The 22,252-nt window shown below is 38.4% G+C and overlaps 2 protein-coding genes across 2 annotated transcripts in view; one reads left to right on the top strand and one right to left on the bottom strand.

Moving 5' to 3' along the window:
- Positions 1 to 673: 673 nt before the first annotated feature.
- LOC128606816 (serine/threonine-protein kinase A-Raf-like) lies at positions 674 to 1,309 on the bottom strand. The gene has a single exon (XM_053623263.1). It carries the CDS (start codon positions 1,307 to 1,309, stop codon positions 737 to 739), a length of 573 nt encoding a protein of 190 aa, XP_053479238.1. The 3' UTR covers positions 674 to 736.
- Positions 1,310 to 18,237: 16,928 nt separating this feature from the next.
- idh2 (isocitrate dehydrogenase (NADP(+)) 2) overlaps positions 18,238 to 22,252 on the top strand; it is a 67,850-nt gene continuing 63,835 nt past the window's right edge. Inside the window, exon 1 of the mRNA XM_053623256.1 lies at positions 18,238 to 18,419. Coding sequence (XP_053479231.1) covers positions 18,308 to 18,419 — 112 coding nt within the window. The 5' untranslated portion in view covers positions 18,238 to 18,307. The remainder of the gene's footprint in view (positions 18,420 to 22,252) is intronic.

Raw genomic sequence — 22,252 nt, forward strand, 5'->3', positions numbered from 1 at the left:
TCATCTCATACCCATCTTTTCATCTCTTTGGTGTATAGTGACAAACGAATTGGCATTGCCTTTCCAATACTTTCAGAGGGAACTGTAACTACTTCCTGTTTACTAAGGGCTGAAGATAAGAGGAACGGATATCTGACAGGAACCTTGCTCTGCGCAAGGATAAACGTGCTCCGTTACCACAGTAACAAAACGGTAACACGCTGATTACTGGGATACTCTGCACAACCGATTATGCTAATGAAGCCACATGAGAGTGCAATTTTTATGTTTTTTTTTTTAAAAAAAAGAAGAAATAAATTTTTAAAAATGACAGGAAGGTACGGGTGCTTTAGAAAACGCGTAGTGTTCGCTCGTCCTGTACGTATTTTCGAATGTTAAAAGTGCAAACCGACTGGTGTTTCCAAAACGCGGAATCGGACGTTCACAATCCCGCATCGAAACGTGACCGAAATGAGTTTTGATGAGAAATATGATCAAGAATTCCCGTAACGGAAGACAAACGCATCACTACATATCAGTAACACTTTAGTTTCTCTACGTTCACAATCAAATCGAGTTTGTGACGGATTTCAGCTGAGAGTTAAAAAAACAAAACATTTTTTTTAATTTAAAATGCTCTTGGGTAAAATACGAGTGAATTCCATCAGAGGACCAATCAGAAATGGAACGATTGGAAAGTTTTGCTGATGTGTTACAGAAACAAGGAATGCACAGCAGGAATATATATATATATATATCATGACAACAGCGCCGAACAAGCAGGCTCGGGCGTTAAGGGGATGTCAGTGGGGATAGGATCGGACACGACTATATCAGTGACCACCGCGCAGTCTCCTGCACTCCGTTTTATGGTGTCCATGTCCAGGCAGACCGTGGGAACTTTGCTGCTGCAGTGCTGGTGGAACTTGTAGATGCACGTCTGGCACCGGAAGCCGTTGAACAGGAACTTGTGGCAGAAGTCACAGTACGCTAACTTAAAGAAGGTTTTACGAACAAAGTTGTGCATGGTGAGGGGGACGTCGTCCAAAACCTCGACGAGAAGCTCCTCGCCGACGAGCGGCGTGATGTCAGTGTTCCATTCTGTCAGCCTTTTACGACCTTCGAGGGGGCGGAAAACGGCGCAACAGTCCTGAGTGAGGCCTCGCACCTTGAGCGCTTTGTCCAGACTGTCATACACCGTCTGACCCGGACGCACGTTCACCACTGTGCGCTGTTTGTTGGGGAGGTAGACGCGGATAGTTCCTCCGCCTTGGGGAATGTCCTCCAGGCTCGTCTCCCCCGACAAGGAGCAGGACGATGTGGAGGACATGGCGTCTCCACGGGGAAGAAGAGACAGGGAGGACGCGGCACTGAGCTTCAGTCAGCCGCGAGAGAGAGAGAGGGATAGAGAGAGGATCAGGGTGACGCCCTCACCTAGAGCCTGAGGCGGCGGCCATCCTGAATTCTCTATACTTTTTCAGAAGAACCACTGAGTATTTAGAGATAAAATAATGAATGGGTTTATTGTACAAACACAAATGAATGATATACAGAAAACAGAAACAAGGAGAACTTACAAAATGTTGATCTGTATCAAGGACATAGGATGCTTGATGTTAAAGCATCTCTGATGGTAAAAAGCCTTTTTTCTATGTTACCAGCCCACTGATGTTACAAAGCCAACTGATGTTACAAAGCCAACCTTGGGTTATACCAAGCATATCCTCTTATACCCCTGAGCCTCTTTGAAATGTATGTGACAAAGATACCAAATGGGAAATGAAACAATGTGTTTTATGGCAAGATGGACCCCCAGCTTATTAGGAACTATATGTTAAATATAGCTGCAAGCAGCAATACCTGGGTCAAGCCAATTATCAGCACCATGAGAAGCAAAATAAGCTTTGTGACATGTTTTTCGTTTCGTTAGAGTCTGATGAACAGTATATGAGGAGTTAGAAAAAGTGAACTTTCAATCATAAAAAAAAACATTTATTTTTAAAATAACTAAAAATAGCTACTTCTTAGAAATTTTATCCAGTGTGGTGCTGTTCTGAAACTGAAAAAAATGCTGTTTTTGCTATCTCCTTACCAGTAGGGGGCAGTGGGCCAAAACTCTGCAGGTCACCTCAAGATGTAATGGTGATTTCGTCACAATCCCTCAAAGCGTAGCGTAGATACAGCCTCAAATTAAATTTAGCATGTTCTTCAAATTCATTGAAACACCATTCAAAATTCGAAACCGGTTTATCAAAATTCTGTGAATAAGTTTTTGTCATGAGCACATCTAGATGATGCAGGCCAATTTTCGGACAAAAGGTCTAGGAGAAGTTCGAAAAAGTAGATTTTCAAACATTTAGAAAATAGTGGACAGGACGTTTGCTCGACCATGACATAATTGTAATCATTATTCTCAGCATAAACATGGAATCTATCAAGACCAGTTTCATGACAGTAGGCAAAAGGAGTCTAATAGCTATTAGCATTTTTAGAAATGGCATTATAATTTTTGACCGCAAGGTGGTGCTGTACCAAAACTTTTTGAGTCCCTTCAGAGCATTGTCTCAAAGACACATACCAAGTTTTGTAATGATATGCCAAGTCATTCGTAAAATACAGCATTTTATGTCTAAATTCAAAATGGCCGACATCGAAAATGGCCGACATGGCTAAATTTTTCATATTGTTGGACTTGGTATGCCCCCCTGAATCTAATGAGACTAATTTGAGGATTTTATGACAAACTGTTCAGATGTAATAAGCAAAAATTTGCTTTTTTCATATCTCATGATCACTAGGTGGTGCTGTTCTGAAACGCTGCAGCTAACCAGGCCTAATGCTGATGACACATTCCAAGTTTCATTACAATCCTTGAAAGCATTACGGAGATATACCCTCACTTCCATTTTGGCGTGCTCGCCATCAAATTCATTCAAGCACCATTCAGTGGTTTATCAAAATTATCTTTGTGTATATCTTTTTGTCACAAGTGTCTCTAGATGTTGCACACCAATCTTCATGCAAATCGGCCTTGGACAGGTTCGAAAAAGTAGGTTTTTCAGAAAATTCAAAATGGTGGAAAAATTTTCATGACTTTGGACAGTTGGTGGCACTAGAGTCATTGAGTTAGAGACTCCAAATTTGCTGTATTAACATATTAGCCTATTCTCTATTTATGTGCCAAATTTCATAACTTTCCCGTAAGCGGTTCTATGGGCTGCCATAGACTCAAGAGCGGAAGCAGAATAATAAAAATAAGAAGAAGATTAAGAAGAGGAAGAAGAAGAAAACTAATGAATACAATATTCCCTTCAGGGCTCGACCCCTAATTAAGTTGCTGAGAATGAAGGTACATTCACACATAGAGCGACTCGCAGCAACAATGTGATCAGAAACTGTTCATTTTCAATGAGAGCTGGCGACTTCCGGCAACCATTGGTGACCGGATGTTGGCATGTCCAGCGACTTGGAAAGTTGAGAAAAGTTTATCTTTATGCAAATTTGGAGCGACTTGGTGCAGCGATTACCAATGGGATTGAAGACATTAGAGCACACGTCATCTGTGGCCACCCGTGTTCACTAGCAGAAGCAGCGCCATTGTGGCAGTAGCCAATTAGCTTAGCTTATATTAGGATCTTAGCAGGTTTAAGCAATAAATAAATAAATAAAATTAATTATTAATTAATTATAATGAAACACTCACTTTTTGTGGCAATCGAGCAAAATCCCAGTGTAGCTCCTATCGTGGGTGAAGTGTCCGGCTTGTTGCTGCTTCGGCGCCCGAGAATGAGCAGCACCAAGCTGGACACTTCACCCAGGAAGCACGGAGGCCATGGCCGAAGAGCTGCGGTCTGGCTCCTGGTCGCCATTGAACATATAGTGAATGACACCCTGATGGTGATGCTGAGACAGGAGCTACACCGGGATTTTGCTCAATTGCAAGAAAAAGTGAGTGTGTTTCATTATTATTATTTTGCTTTAAACGTGCTAAGGCCATAAGCTAAGCTAATTGGTGTTTGGCTTTTGCTACAGGTTGATGGCCGAGCACACACCGCTTCTCCTTCATTTCGTAGGATATGATGCAAGAGAGAAATAGTTTGTATATATTGTAACCTTATTTTTGACAGGTCTAGGTCAAAGGTCAAAAAGATACATATTCTTACTCTCTATATCTAGGTCAAAGGTCATGATCATAAAATATATTTATAGTTATGTTAAATCCGGATCACATACATTCCAGACACAAATGTTACCATACATGGTGTGGGCATGTGTATTCCAGACACCCACACACGTTGCACATGTTCTTTCTAACACTCTGAGGTAGGTCATAAAAATATATATAGTTATGTTAAATTGGGTTCCCATCTATTCCTGACACAAATGTTACCATACATGGTACGGCCATATGTATTCCAGACACCCACACACATTGCACACATGTTCTTTCTAACACTCTGAGGTAGGTCTAGGTCATAAAAATATATATAGTTATGTTAAATCTGGATCACATACATTCCTGACACAAACGTTACCATACATGGTACGGCCGTATGTATTCCAGATACCCACACACGTTGCACACATGTTCTTTCTAACACTCTGAGGTAGGTCATAAAAATATATATAGTTATGTTAAATCCGGACCACATACATTCCTGACACAAATGTTACCATACATGGTACGGCCATATGTATTCTAGACACCCACACACATTGCACACATGTTCTTTCTAACACTCTGAGGTAGGTCATAATATATATATATAGTTATGTTAAATCGGGTTCCCATCCATTCCTGACACAAACGTTACCATACATGGTATGGCCATGTGTATTCCAGACACCCACACACGTTGCACACATGTTCTTTCTAACACTCTGAGGTAGGTCATAAAATATATATATAGTTATGTTAAATCCGGACCACATACATTCCTGACACAAATGTTACCATACATGGTACTGCTATATGTATTCTAGACACCCACACACGTTGCACACATGTTCTTTCTAACACTCTGAGGTAGGTCATAAAATATATATATATTTATGTTAAATCCAGATCACATCCATTCCTGACACAAATGTTACCATACATGGTATGGCCATGTGTATTACACATCCAAACAAAAATATGACACACACACACACACACATCCAAACAAAAATATGACACACACAAACACACTTTATTTTCACATTATTTAAAAGGAATTTAAGTGTTATGTACTAAATTACCATGATTATGAACACAAGTTGTTAAGTTGACAATCATTTTTAAAATTACATTGCTCCATTTAGATTGTCTGCAGTAGAATGCTTTTAAAGTCTTTTAAACCAGGAAAAATGACTGCCTTTAAGTTGTATAACAATAGTAAGTAAAATACAGTGTGATTTACATTACAAATCTCATACATAACATCTCTGCAGGATTTATAGACGTTAAAGCACTGAATGAAATGAGCAATATAGACAAAAAAAAAAACACTCTGTGTCTACTACTTTTATCTCTCTCATAGAACTATCCACAATCCAAAGGCTGTGGAGCTAGAAGGCCACATGTGCGAATGACAAAAGATTTAAAAAATAAAATAAAAAATGTATCAATACATGAAATTAGATTACACAATGTAGTTGAGGTTTACATGAATAAGCAGAAATGTAATCATGCTTATCTTTCCTATAGCACAAATGAAAAGCCCTCTCTAGTTGAGCAGATTTGTCAAATGAAACTTTTTTCGTTCTTATCCATTGCTACCGTAAACTAAAGAGTAGATATTCAAATTACACTGCTAAATATGACTAGCATTAGCTACGTGTAGTAGTGCAAAATAGTCCATCAAATGTATTAGCGGGTGTAGCTTATACACGAGTCCACTATTGGTCATATCACAATTGAGAATATGCCCCAAATTCATTGCTTTAGTAGAATTTAATTGTAAGTGAAACGATACTCACATTGTAATGTCCTTAGTATTTGTTCAGTCTACAGGTCCTCTAACACACTGTTAAATGAATAAATGTAAATGTACTACAGCGTAAATTTTGTTTTAAATCAATTAATGCAGAAATTACACACAATATTAAGTTGATGTAATTATCAACATTGTTATGTCAACACAACTCATCAAAATAATGTGTACAACTTTAAATATTTAATTAATTCAATAAATTAGAATTTTTATCTTGCAACCACACATTTTAGATTTAGATTGTGGGGGTTTGTTTTGTACCCTGTCCAGGGTGTACCCCGCCTTGTGCCCGATGCTCCCTGGGATAGGCTCCAGGTTCCCCGTGACCCTGAAAAGGAGTAAGCGGTAGAAGATGGCTGGATGGATGGGTTTGTTTTGTGTAACTCCGCTGTTAGAAAATACACAATGGTTGAATGTGAACATAAATGAGCAGAATGTAAGTTTGTGAAATAAATGAAACTTTATTAATTACATTTTTGAGAAAATTGCATGACTTTGAATAAAAATTTACTGAAATAATACTCTAAAACATTGATATACCCGAATAAATGTTAAAAAAAAAAAAGAAAAGAAAAAAAAGGTTTTACATACCTTCTAAATAGGTCCCTTTAGGAGGTAAACATTTTAAAGACGGTGTTTTATAAGAAACGTGCGTATTACAAGCCTTCTAAACATAACCCTTTAGGATGTAAAATGTTTAAAGTCTTGCTTAAAAGAATCGTGAGTTTTGTTTAAACTAGAAGACAAGTTTTTTGGGCGATGTCTTGTAGGCCTATACACACCGTCCTACACATGTGTTTTCCCGTAGTTCTGTAGATAGTGTACATTTTACATTTATGAGCTCTGGTGACAGTGTCTGAAGTGTGTGTGTGTGTATGTGGGTGTGTGGGTGTGCGTGCGTGTGTGTGGGTGTGTTAGAGAGAGAGAGAGAGAGAGAGAGAGAGAGAGAGAGAGAGTCATGTGTTTCCTGGGGGTTTGCTGACCTGAATACTTACAGTGTGTTTATGTTAATGAATTAAGGGACGAGTCGTGTGTTTCAGGGTTTTACGACCCCTACCAATGTGTACATTTGTGGTTTAAGTCAGTCTTTGTTTCTGAATTTACTTCTGTGGTAATTATCAGTTTGTGTAACTAATCTATCAGAAAATACTAGACCTGGTGACTGAATGTGGTAGAACTATTAGAATTTTGGACATGTTATGCATGTGTAGCTCCCTATGTGTATGATTTATGTGTAATGCTTCTGTCAAGAAATTAACAGACTGAGGTTTGTGAAATAATTGAACTATTTATTGGCTACGTTGTTGAGAAAAACACTTTGATGTGTAAAACATTTCTACAGTCCTTCAAGGCTGTACGATGTCGTTGTTCTCTTTTACTGAAATAAAGGCCAAAACCATCGGTGTTATTCGTTGTGGAGACTGAAGTGACAAATTGTCTAAAGAAAATGAAAATATGTATTACATAGCATACCTTCTAAACAGATGGTGTTTTGAAAGAATCATGCGTTTTGTTTAAACTATAAACAAGATTTCGGAAAATGGTTCACCAACGAGGATACTTACACAGAACTGTCGCTAAATACATAAGCTTTTGTCTATGCTTTGACATCCCATGTCCCCGCTGGCTGATAATCGAGTCGTGTACATTTATGACCTCTGGTGACCGTGTGTGTGTGTGTGTGTGTGTGAGTGAGTGAGAGAGAGAGAGAGAGAGAGAGAGAGAGAGAGAGAGAGGTGTTCTTTTGGGGGTTTTGCTGACCAGAATTCTTACAAATGTGTTTATGTTAACGAATTAAGGGGAGTCATGTGTCTCAGTGTTTAAATAATGGTTAAGTCTTTGTAGTTAAAACACAGAAGAAACTCTGCAACTATCTGTTACAAGAAATCCTAATACCCTTAGAAGATTGCTGTGTATTCACAAACAAGTGGACCTGTTGAAATGAGAGAGGACCTGACTTTTGCTCCAAGAAAAAAAAAAAGAAAAACAAACAAACAAACAAAAAAAACCAAGATGTTAGTTTGACAATTTATTCATGAAGGTAATATAAAGACGTTGTTTAACCCTGAGCAGGGCGTCAACAACTCCAAAGATCGTGTCTTAAGTCCGAGGGTTTAGTTAGGAGGTAGAAAAACATTTAAAGATGGTGTTTTAAAAGAAACGAGTGTTTCATCCATAATGGTAAAAAAAGAAAAATGGCTGTACTCTAATATGAAATAAATCGGTGGAGACACACTGAGTACATTTCTGTTACACAGTCTATAAGGATCCCCACCCTTCGTGTAGTGTGAAAAATATATACACCCTCCGTGACTACGTTACTTAAGGTTTAAACATTTTTATTTTCTGATGGCAGCAAGACAAAACGGTTGTGCATTTGGTATCTGGTGATTTTAGAATTAGGCCCCAACTGTCAAATATGTTTTGTGTATGGCTTCATCAGGCAAAGATCACGATGGTATGGAAAGAGTATACAAGAGTAATTGGGGTGATCTAATGCTTAGGAGTTGTACAGTACTTCAACTCGGGAACGTCCCACCATGGCCCTCAGACAGGCATTATCTAAAGTACATGCATATATAATATAGATCAGATCACCAGTCTGTCTTTACCCACTCCTGATCTGCAGTCAAAATTATTACTGTTTATTTCTTTGTAGGGGTTTATGACAGGGAGCAGTCATATACACTACAAGCCAAAGTTATAGAAGCAGTCGAGTTATTTTAAAAGGTTCTGGGGAAAAATAACAGTTCAGGCATATTTCCAACAGAACAGAATATTAGACATTTAGTGTAAACTAGTGTAAAAAAAATTCTCTGAAATATTTCAGTGAAAATATTGGTCCATATTTAATGCATTATATTAGAAATGATAGTACAATCTTTGTTGATCAGTTACCAACTCATACTTTATAACAATTTGTTTAGGAGCATCTGAATCTGGCAAATAACTTTTATTGCATTTAGGCATACAATAAAAGTTAATAAACAAATTAGGAAGAAATGACTTGTACACTACTGCTGCAGATATTAAGTCAAACCATTTTATTCAAACTTCAGCATGATCCATAGAGTAGCAGAAACGTATGACACCTTATGAATACCATGTGAAGGATTAAGTTGACTCGTCACTTACAGTTACAAAGACATGTCCTTGTGCAGGATCACCTTCGCACCAGCATTGATCCCCTCTTCTCCCATGTCAACGTATAAGAAAAGGCAAAAAGTAATATAAGATATATAAGAATATATTTATAAAATATAACACATTATGAGGAAGAAACATAAAATATTATTTAACAAGGTCTGCCATTCAGCCCTCTTAAGTGTAAGAGCATGATCAGTATTGTTCAACTGTTGGGACAGTAGTTAGCTTTCAGATGTCAGATATAAAACAACTTTTTGAGTCACAGTGCCAAACTACTGGTATAATATTTTGATCCTTCTTTTTCAGCATGAAGGACTGGCATTTATTTAATAGACAGATGGCACAGCCATATACCTGGTCAGAGGATTTAGGAATTTCTTTAAGAAAGGTTCATTGTTTTTGTTCTTTTATCATAGCTTCAGTTTGTATACTTACTTTGGTTAGTGACTTAAACTGTTTTTTTAGGTGGTGACAGATTTCGTTAACAGGGAACGATGATAGGTGAAGATTAAGTTGGTATGCGTGTACAAAATAAAACTCTCTATGTATATTTGTCTGTTATGTATCTGTTTAAGCACTACTGTAATAGAGATATAAAGAGAGAGAGAGATACCCATTAACTAATTCATAGAACCCCTCTCTACCTTTTCAAGTTCATTATACATGTTTCTTTTCAAGCATCGTTTTCAGACATTGCAAATCATTAGTCTGAAGGTTAAGGGTTCCTTAGATTTTTGCTTCTTCAGCATCAAAAAAAGTATAAACATTAAACTTATTATTAAACTCAGAAACAATATAACTGTCTGGTTGTGATCAGAATGAAAGGCAACGTGAAAGGTGACTTAATTCCCAATGAGATTTCTCTATGACCTTTCTACAGTATATGCCATTAAGTCCCAGTTTCCAGCCATCATTACAGCACAGGAGAGGAAATCTCGTTCATCAGATGTGTGATGTACGTCTATGTAATACACATGGCCATACCATGTATGGTAACATTTGTGTCAGGAATGGATGGGTTTAACATAACTATATATATATATATTATGACCTACCTCAGAGTGTTAGAAAGAACATGTGTGCAACGTGTGTGGGTGTCTAGAATACATATGGCTGTACCATGTATGGTAACGTTTGTGTCAGGAATGTATGTGATCCAGAGTTAACATAAGTATATATATTTTTATGACCTAGACCTACCTCAGAGTGTTAGAAAGAACATGTGTGTGCAACGTGTGTGGGTATCTGGAATACATATGGCCGTACCATGTATGGTAACGTTTGTGTCAGGAATAGATGGGAACCCGATTTAACATAACTATATATATTTTTATGACCTACCTCAGAGTGTTAGAAAGAAGATGTGCAACGTGTGTGGGTGTCTGGAATACACATGCCCACACCATGTATGGTAACATTTGTGTCTGGAATGTATGTGATCCGGATTTAACATAACTATAAATATATTTTATGATCATGACCTTTGACCTAGATATAGAGAGTAAGAATATGTATCTTTTTGACCTTTGACCTAGACCTGTCAAAAATAAGGTTACAATATATACAAACTATTTCTCTCTGATGCATATATACAGTACACTGGTGAATTTTATATAAGATCCTCTCCCTCCAGAATGTTTCATTTTAGCAGCAAGAAAACTGGTTTGTTGTCAAAAGTGGAAGTTAGTTGCGCCACCCATGTTACTATGGCAACCAGTAGTAGGAACACCTACCTGCGACTTCATAGTACAGTGACTGGCGACTTGCAGCGATAAAATCACTGTATGTGTGAATGTAGCATGAGTCCGTGGGAACAAAGGAAGAATGTCTCCCGTGCAAACCAGGGTGTGTGTGTGTGTGTGTGTGTGTGTGTGTGTGTGAGTGTGTGTGGGTGGAGAAAGAGGCACATATTGCAACATATATTGTAAATGTTGTCTCCTAAATCTATATGATATTTATGATATCACCACATCATTCACTATGAAATATGGATATAAATGATACCAAACATGTCCTGAGGAATGTAATTAAACACAGTTTAGATGACCAGTTTTAGTATATCTGGTACCTCTGAAACACATTCCTGATCATTTTAACCTTAATCAACTTACTGCCATAATTTATCAATCTACTACAGCACTGACTCCAATAGTGCTGAAGTACTTTGAGAGAATCGTCATGAATCACATCCAGACCATCACACTGGACACTCTGGACCCTCTCCAGTTCGCATACAGAACAAATAGGTCCACAGAGGACGCCATCAACACAGCAATACATACTGCCCTCACACACCTTGAGAACAAGGACAGCTATGTCGAATGCTGTTTATCAACTATAGGGTGGGGGGGAGGGTGGGGTGGGAGGCAGGGAGGGGTGGGATGCTGTGTTGTTGTGTAGGGGTTTTTTTATTTTGGCTTTTGCCTTTTTTTTTAAACTTTTTTTTAAATTTATTTTTTCTTATTTATTTTTTTTCCTTCGTTGGGTTTTTTCCCCCTATTGATATCAACCTCTCTGTTCTCCATTATGTACTAATCTAAATTGATGGAAAATACCCGAAGCTTGTTCAGATTCCTAAGTTGGAATGTTAAAGGTCTGAATGGTCCCATTACAAGATCCAAGATTTTGACACATTTAAAACTACAAAAACCTGACGTTGCATTTCTTCAGGAAACTCATCTCCGTCTCAGGGATCAACGCAGACTCCAAGCTCGCTGGACATCGCATATGTTCCACTCCAATTTTGATTCCAGGTCCAGGGGAGTTTCTATCCTGATAAGTAAGACTGCGCCCTTTTCCTTTGATAATGTTATTTCTGATGTAAATGGTAGATATGTGATTGTGGAAGGGAAATTTCACAAACGCCAATAGTTTTGGTGAATGTATATGCCCCGAATTTTAATAATGCTCCTTTTGCTCAGAATTTGTTGTCAAAGATTCCTGCTTTGAACACACATCTCTTGATATTTGGGGGAGATTTAAACTGTGTTATTGACCCAGTTTTCGACAAATCTAGCACTGTTGCAAAGGCTCCCTCTGCAATGGCAAAGGTATTTTCTGAGTTTATGGTTCAGAATGGTTACATAGATCCGTGGAGGTATTTTAACCCCACAGTGAGAAAATATTCTTTTTTTTCTCACGTACATAAATCTTTTTCTCGCAATGATTACTTTTTTATTAATAATTCTCTAATTTCTCGGGTTGTAAACTCTGAATATCTACCAATTGTTATTTCAGACCACGCTCCTCTAAGTCTTGACATTCTTGACATTGACTCCTTTCGCCCACCATGGAGGCTTAATTCTCTACTTTTATCCGATTCAGCATTTTGCAAGTATATTTCTACTTCGATAGATGATTTTCTTCTTACTAATCAAACTGATTCAGCCTCTTACGCTTTACTTTGGTAAACTCTAAAGGCCTTCTTAAGGGGAAAGATAATCTCTTATTCTGCTCATGCCAATAAGCAACGCAAGAATAAGAAAAAAGAGTTATCTGATAATATTCGAGCTATTGATGACCAATATGCTCTCAACCCGACCCCGAGCTGCATAAACAAAGGCTTAATTTGCAGGCAGAGTTTGATTTGTTATCGACAGGTGAGGCGGAGAGGCTGTTGTTACATACGTGTGGCAATTATTATGAATATGGAGATAAGGTCGGTCGGTTGTTGGCTCACCAATTGCGTAGCTGAGCGGCTTCGCGCTCTATTACTCAGATTATGCAGTCCAGTGGTGGATTAACCTCAGATCCTGTAGAAATTAATTCAACTTTTAAAAGTTTTTACTCATCTTCATACACAGCTGGGGCTCCTGACAATTCAGGTAACATGGACCATTTTCTTAGAAATACTGATTTTCCCAGAGTTGACCCTTTATTGGCATCTGAACTTGACAGCCCCATCACCTTAGATGAGATCATTAACTCAATCAATTCATTGCAATCTAAGAAATCACCTGGCCTGGACGGGTTTCCTTCCGAATTTTATAAGAAATTTCATGTTGCATTGGCCCCATTACTTCTGGCTGTATTCAAGGAATCCTTAGAACTAGGTACGTTGCCACAAACATTGAGACAAGCATCTATAACTCTATTGCTCAAAGATGGGAAGGACCCAACATTATGTAATTCGTATAGACCTATTAGCCTCCTCAATGTTGATGTCAAGATTTTAGCCAAACTTTTTAGAGGGGATTCTTCCTAGCATTATTTCAGAGGAGCAAACCGGATATATAAAAGGACGGCATTCCTTTTCTAATATTCGTACTCTGCTTAGTATTTTGTATTCAAAACAATAAACAGCGACTCCTCTGAAGTGGTCATCTCTTTGGACGCAGAAAAGGCGTTTGATAGGATAGAATGGGAATATCTTTTTATAGTGCTAAAGAGGTTCGGCTTTGGGGATGGACTGATATCATGGATCCGTTTATTATATGTGGAACCGCAAGCTTCCATATATACCAACGATGCTAAATCTGACTATTTTACTTTGTCACGGGTTACGTGCCAGGGATGTCCTCTGTCTCCTTTACTTTTTGCCATAGCGAGTGAGCCTCTCTCGATAACGCTTAGAACTCTTCCTGTATTTCAGGGTATAATTCGCAAAGGAATTGAACATAAACTAGCCCTGTATGCTGACGACTTACTACTTTATGTTACAGATCCAATTGCATCTATTCCAGAGATAATGACTTTGGGAAATTTTCAGGGTATAAACTGAACCTACAAAAGAGTGCATGCTTACCCATAAACCAATCTGGCCAAAAGATAAAACAGACTGAAATACCTTTTCATTTGGAGGATTCAAAATTCAAATATCTCGGAGTTAATGTCACCTGTTCCTATTCTGCATTAATGTCGGTGAATTTTACACCCTTAATTTCATATATGCAGTCAGCCTTTCAAAGATGGGCAGCTCTACCATTATCTTGGTAGAATAAACACGGTAAAAATGAACATTCTTCCAAAATTCCTCTACCTTTTTCAATCCATCCCTTTGTTTTTACCCAAATCTTTCTTCAAGAATATAGACCAATTAATCTCCTCTTTCATATGGACAGGGAAAAACTCCCAGGGTTTCCAAATGTTCACTTCAAAAGAGTCGACTAAGTGGTGGCCTCTCATTGCCCAATTGCATGTATTATTATTGGGTGGCTAATATTCAGAAACTGGTGCTCTGGGTGCAGGCCCCCTCTCTTCCATGGTGCCACTTAGAAGCAAAGTCTTGTATTTCAACCTCCCTCCCTGCGTTGATGTTCTCCTCCCTTCCTATAGCCCTTTCACAACACACGGATAATCCAATAGTATGTACCTCTATAAAAATTTTCTATCAGTTTCGCCGTCATTTTAAATCTATCTCGGCCTCAACCATGGCACCAATATGTAATAACCACCTCTTTCCCCCCTCCTGTATAGATTCCACATTCTCTTTGTGGGAAAAGAAGGGTCTGAAATGCTTTGAGGATCTTTTCATTAATAATGTGTTTGCAAACTTTTCTGAGTTGTCCTCGTCATTCAGTCTGCCTCCGTCTCACCTATTCCGTTTCTTTCAAATTAGGCATTGTGTCTCCTCCCTATTCACTGGTTTATCCTCCTTACCTACAAAGTCTGCATGGGAAGAGGTGTTCAAGCTGAATCCTCATAAGGGTGGCATTATCTCATGGATATATGCAACGATCTGGTCACAGGACGATTTTTACAATATCAAAATCATTAGTGCATGGGAAGAGGAATTGGGCCTGGAGCTTGAGGATGATTACTGGGGCGTTAGATAATATATGTACCACCACGTCCTGTGCTAGACTTAGTTTCATACAATTTAAAGTAGTCCACAGAGCTCACCTCTCTAGGAGTAAATTGTCTAAAATATATCCCAATGTTCCTGACATGTGTGAAAAATTCAAACTTTCGCCCTGTAACCTGAGTCATATGTTTGCACTCTGTCCCAAACTGCAGAACTTTTGGAACTCTTTCTAAAATCAAATTGGATGTCTGTCCTTTAATTGCCATCTTTGGTGTTTCATCTCAGCGTCAGCCTCTGAACCATAAACAAGCTAGTGTTGTGGCCTTTGCATTGTTACTTGCTCAGCGCAGAATATTGTTGTCTTGGACCTCTCCACAACCCCCCCTCTATATCAGTCTGGCTTAAAGACTTAATGTTCTTTTTAAAACTTGAAAAAATCAAGTACAACATCAGAGGCAGGGGTGACTCATTTTTGGGAAAATGGCAACAGTTTATTACCTACTTCAATGATGTATGCACCCTGGAGGTGGATTGAGGAAAGGTAGATGGTAAACACTAATCATCTTACCTTTTTTTGTGTGTGTGTGTTTTTCTTTGAATGTTTGTTTGTTATTGTCTTTTGTTTCCCCCTTTCTTTTGGTTTTGGCTGTGGTTGTTTTGTTGGGGTTGTTGGGTGTGGTGTTATAATGTGTAAAATGCAAATTTCCAATAAAAATTCTATGATCAAAAAGTTTATCAACTATAGCTCAACATTCAACGTGGTGATACCATCTAAGCTGACCAACTTAGCTTAACACACTTGGTGTGCCACCTACCCTCTGCAACTGGGTTCTGGACTGTCTAACAGGCAGACGCTAGTCTGTTAGAATAAGGAATCACACATCCAGGACAATAACTATAAACATAGGAATTGGCACCCTTGCTTTTCACCCACAACTGTGTGTCGTCCCAGAAAAACACCAATTTATTGATGATACTACAGTCATTGGACTGATAACTGGGGGTGATGAGTACAGGATGGAAGTGGCTGACCTAGTGAAGTGGTGTCAAGACAACAATCTCTCCCTAAATGTTAATAAAACAAAGGAGATGATTGTTGATCCATGGAGGAGGTGGGAGCAGCACTCAGCACTGCACATTGGCGAGACAAAGGTGGAGAGAGTGAGCACTTATAAAAATTCCTCTGTGTTCACACCACAGAGGATCTCACCTGGACTCACAATACTACACACCCGGTGAAGAAATCTTGGCAATGCATGTACTTCTTGAGAACGCTGAGGAAATTTGGCAGCCAAGCAGAACTCTCAGCAGCTTCTACAGGTGTACAATCCAGAGCATCCTCATGAACTCCATCACAGTCTGGTTTGGAAGCTGCACATCTCTGAACCATAAGGCGATACAGAGAGTGGTGAAAGCCACCCAAACCATCTCTGTAACAGCCTTACTGTACCAACACTGGAAAGCCTCTACCAGGTCAGGGTCATCAGGAGGGCTCACAACATAATTAAGGACAATAGCCACCCCCCAAACAGCCTATTCATACTCCTACCATCAGGCAGATGATACGGGAGTGCAAAAGCAAGAACTACAAGGCTGAAAAACAGTTTTTAACAACAGGTCATCAGGCTTGTGAATGACTCTTATCCACTACCCCTCCCCCCAACAGTGCAGACACAATTTGCCCTCTGATCTTGAGAAGTTCCCAGCATTAACCCACCCTGCCTATCCCACATACTCATTTACATGAGAACAACATCATGGACCACTACTGAGCCTATCACTACAGGTCTTTTCACATGTTTACATTGCACATATACACATTCTCTTGCACATGTTTTTGCACTATTTGTAATGTATGTTTTTGTGTTTTCCATATGTCCTGCATGTCAGAGCTTGCTGGGAGGATTTGTAGAGTAAGAATTTCACAGCATATAATGAAACAGAAGCTGTGCATTAGAATGCAACAAAATTAAACATTAGCTATCTGGTGTGCAGCCTTGCCAGGTCTCAGCAAAAAATTTCACCCCAACATCACAAAAACACCTGAAACTACCCCAAAAAGTTCAGGCATTAAGGGAGACATATTTTTCATACGTCTTTGTGGCTTAAACAACTTAAAGACTGAGTACAAGTACATGATTTTTGGTACTCAATACTGATCAATACCAATACTGAATGCATCTCAGCTGCATTTCCATATGAGCTACTGGCAAGAGAAAGTGCTCAGTACACTTCAATTGTAATCTGTTTTGGCAACTCCAGCGTTCAATTATCGGTTATAAGGAGGTGAATTTACATTTGTAAATACAAACACAATACATACTTTTTGACATTTCATTGCACCATTATTTAACTTCCATACTTCAAGTACAATAAATCTTGAGTAAAGGCTTTTACTCAAAACTTACTTAAGGTTAACTTTTCAGTCTCTGCACTAAACTCTGGCTGACTGTAGTTCTGTTGTCATATGATTGCACCCTTCTCATTCCTTCCCCCAGTATGGTAACTCAGCCACAGCTAAATTTAGCATGGTCATTTAGCATAGCAGCACAAGGAAGGAATGAGGGTTTATTCCTGTCCATTGTACATTATAATCTTTGACACATTGCATATTCTAATGCGGATTATCATAACATTTTAAATATTGTCCAAAAATGAAACTAAATAAAATCACCAAGTGATTTGTACAATTATACTGAAAAGTGTTATGCTCATACATTTCAGGAGGATGTCAGACAGCAGTAGGAGAGGTGATTAGCCATTAATTTGTTAAATTATTAAATTAATTAATAATTTAATGCATGATCTACCATCAGTTAATCTGGCCATATTAATAACATTGGCATATAATGGGGATATATTCTTTTTTCCTCCCGCAGTTGACCACCAGTGCTTCATTGGCTATCACCTCAGTCAGCCCCAGTCAGCCTCTGATCCGGAGCTTGTCCCAGGAATACTCCAATCCATCACAGGGCACCATCCACATACACACATATGGTTTGGAATGATTGCATTTGCGAATATGACATTTTGCTAGAATAATTATTTACTCTTTAGTGAATAATATAATTTATTATTTATATTGATGGATTGATTTAATTTCAATATGATCAATCTAGCCTACATAAATACTTCTAGAGTTTTTTTTATGTGGTTGTAATGTCCAAACTGAATTGAATTCTGGTTATACATCTCAGAATGAAAAATAATAAAAATAATAAAATCGGCAAATGACAAATAATAAAATCGGAGATCAATTAATTAGTGTGTTGCTGCCGCAGTCCTTGAAAAACTGTCTCGCTGCTTGAGCGATGACGTTGCACAGACGGCGCTAGCTAGTAGCCCCTCCTCTTCCCTTAATGTGACGCAGGGGGCGCACACAGGCATATTGCAGTGCACGGTCATTCATTTTGCTCCTCACTTCGTTCGGAGTAGTCGAACAAAAGCAGCTTATTAGCTAAACATGGCAGGTTATCTAAAGATCCTCAGCTCTCTCACCAGGTCTGCTACTGCTTTATCCAGAAGCCCCGTGGTCCTTGCTGCTCAAGCTTGCCAGACTTTACAGCAGAGGAACTGTGAGTTTTAAAGTAATGGTCTTTAAATCTAGTTAGAATTAAGTAGTTGATTGTTTCCTTTTGACGTGGCAAATTAATTTGGAGTTATTGTCGCACTTAAAGCCTTGCTAAATGCGGCGCTATTTCTCTGTTGTTTGAATGAAGAGCTCGCATAAGTGGTTTTCCTGTTCCGTAGTATCATTTACGTTAGATGTTACTTATCACTGTCTATCATATAAATTACCTTAAAGTTTCCAGACTATCTCCTGGTGGGTTTACTCGTACAATACAATTCTGCTGAGCTGTTGGAGACCTCAACGGCTCGAGCTAACTATTTTGAAACCGGCAGCCGAGGGAGGCCGGCTAACTCGCTAGCGCGTCTTTGTGTGTTTCAAACGTGTTAATAAAGTGCATTTTCTTCGACTTTAATTAAGTAGCCCAACCTACTGGAAACCTCGAGTCACGTATGTCTTTATGAAGAGATGTGCATATTTAAACCTTCGGACGAATCCCACCCCCCAGTTGCCCGAATTTGAACAGATGGAGTATAGGGATTGAACTGACTACAGCGACTAGCTAGTCACTAGAGTTCCACCCACAAATTGACCATTCTAAACCATATGATCATTATTCGCTTGTAGTGTGTTGTCAGAATGAGTGAAACGAGGATTAACGTTCGGTTCTGCGCATGTTGCAACACCTTACGATTTCAAGGTCAAGCCGGTGGAGAAGTGTGTGGTTTACGGCCGCATGACCCTGTTGGTTTAAAGCTTTTTCTTAATTCTAATCTACCCACAATTTAGCTTACACAAGTGATTTAGGTTTACCACATTACTACTGTTCTACGGCATTTCTTTTTTTTTTTTTATATGAAGAGGTTGTGTGAACTTTATGTAAGGCTGCTTTGAAGGACTTCGTATAATGCGTTATTTAGCAGCTGTAGGAAGTGTAGTGGTGAGAAACCGTTTTGCCCCAAAGCTCTTTGACTTTGGAGCTGTGCATGGCTGACTAGGGCACACCAAGGGCAGTGAGAATTGGGCAGTACAGCAGAGCTGTCTGGTTGACTTCAGTGCCTTGTGCTGGGAAATCAATTACCATACTGTGTTTCATATAAATTACCCAAGATTCCAGACTACCTCCTGGTGGGTTTAGTCCTACAAAATGATTAGACAGAGCTGGCTGAGACTTAACAGGCTCAACCCAACTAGCTTGAAACTGGCAGCTGGTGGAGGCTGGCTAACTTAAGGGAAATGGCGTATAGGGATCGAGTTGACCACAGCTGCTAGCTAGTCACTAAAGTTTTACACACAAACTGGTAATATTAAGCAATATTATCATTATTTTGACTGTTGTGTTGTCAGAATGATTGAAACAGCTATTATGCTCAGTTCTGCACTGTTGTAATACTCTAATGTCAAGGTCAGCTGGTGGAGATTAGTGTGTGGTGAGTTATTGAGCACTTGTGTCGGAAGTATAGTTTTGAGGAACGTTTTTTTTTCCTCTCAAAGCCCTCTTTGACTTTGGAGCTGCACATGGCTGACTAGGGCATGTGAAGGGCAGTCACCACACAGTAGGGCAGGGAGAATTAGGCAGTACAATGGAGTTATCATTTTGACTTTAATTGTCTGTATTGGGAAATCAGTTACCATGGATGGAATTTGCCTAGCATTGTAATCAGGTTTGGGAACAATCATAGTTATTGTTAACAACCTCTCTCTTATTTAGATAGCAAGGTCAGTTGTGTTTCCACCACGCCATTTTTGTGCTGTGCCCAAGTATATTAGTAAATGCCAACTATGTTGTATAACACAAATCTCATTTTAATTATTTTAATTGGTTTTGGGAAATTAACATGAATGGAGCTGGGGTAGTGGGTTGGGGCAGAAACAAAGTACTAAGGGGGGGAGGTGGTCAAATATTCCCTTTCCATTTAATGCTTAAATGTTAATTACCCTACATATATAATTGCTAGCCATTGTAAAGGAGCTAACGTATTGTGCCGCATTACTCATCATTGTCTCATACAGCTATTGACCCAGGGGGTGGGTAAATCACTAGGCAGGGTTTCATGGAATTGGAATTGAGTTGTAGCCAGTGTTGCTACAGAGGGTCTGTTCAACCAATCAACAAAGGTAGAAGGGAGATTAGAGAATGCTTGTAATGCCAGTGTCATGGACAAGTCATTTAGAGTCCTTTAGAGTGCTCCTCACTTGCAATGTAGACACGGTGATAAATTGGTCACGCAAGTAAGATCTGTAATGTCAAATTAAAGCACCCATAATATAAATATATTATATAAAAAATTATAGTGCTCTTCACTAATATTGGCACCCTTGGTAAATGTGGGCAAAGGCGGCTGAATTCTTTATTGTTTCACCTTTTGATCTTTTGTTAAACGTTCACAAAAATACTCTCATGGATATCAAACAATTGCAAACAAAACAGGTTTATATATATAAAAAAAAATCTTTAAATATAGGTGTGAAACAATTATTGGCACCTCTATGAATACACATGAGAGAAATATATTTGAAGTATATTCCCATATGAATTCCTTTTAGTCATTCATAACATGCATACAAAGTGTCACAGTTGTTAATGTAAATATTTAGTCTAAAGTTTATATTTGTAACACTGTAATTTATTTGAATTAAAATCCTCAATCCCAACCACAATCAACCCAACAGTAAAACATTATCTTGTACCAAATCAACAAGGAATTGTTTTATAACTTTATTCTGTTAGCTGATTTAACATTTTTCAGTTAGTTTTTTCACTTAATACTGTCCGTCATTTGGATAAAGGTAGAAGATGAGAAAATAAGGTTTAATAGCAGAGTAAACCTTATTTTCTCATCTACCTTTTCTCGCAAAGGTAAAAAGAAAAGGTGCTGTTTGGGCCTTTATCAAGAAACTTCATGACATATGACATGACTTCCATCATTGGGTAGTGTGAATTCATTCAGGGCTCATGCAATGCTGCAGTTTTTAGCATAATAATCATCGCATTATATAGAGGAAGAAGTCTTATTTTTTACAGACTACCTGCATACTGTCTGACAGTCATATTTTATAGCAAGGGCAGAAAGATTATAAAAAATGTACAGAACTTTTTTTTACGGATTGAAAAAATGCTTCTACCCTTATTTGGACAGCTATAATTTCTCTGCGAAAGTTGATTGGGGGGGGGGGTGGGCACACTTCACATGTTTACTATGATTCCTAAAATGTATATTAACTATTTTACTAACTGTTTCCACCCACATAGCATAAAACATATATTACTACTTTAGTCTATAAAAACAATAATTAATTAATAATATTTATACAGTATGTCATGCTGTATTATTTAAGCCCACCTGAAAAAAATAAGTGCTGATTTACTGAAATTTGGTTAAATCAAACATATGATATAGTGAGATGGGAAAACATTAGAGAATGTTCAATTTGCATGTTTAACATGCTTGATCCTTTGACAATGCACCTCATTATCGCACTAATGTTTTGACCATACTTTGCAGTGTCTTTGCTAACTTGGAGAATTCGGTTTTCTGTTTGACAAGAAATAGTTCTGTTAAAGGAGCATTTAATCTCTCACCAAATTGAGGGAGTAATGTTTTGCCTTATGTAACATTACAATAGTTTTCACAGTAATGGCTGAAAACAGAGAATTATATATATTTCTGGGAGCCTGTTGAACAGCAAAGTTTATCTTCAAGCTCAAATAGGACTGCATGTGCATTGCAGGTCATTATTGACATGCATATCTGATTGACGTGCAACAGAAAATATTGTTCTAGTAACAAATAGCAGAACTGGGTAAAACAACCAACAGTGCACATTTTTTCTTTTTCT

Source organism: Ictalurus furcatus, chromosome 4, assembly GCF_023375685.1.
Source record: "Ictalurus furcatus strain D&B chromosome 4, Billie_1.0, whole genome shotgun sequence".
Taxonomy (NCBI): Eukaryota; Metazoa; Chordata; class Actinopteri; order Siluriformes; family Ictaluridae; genus Ictalurus; species Ictalurus furcatus.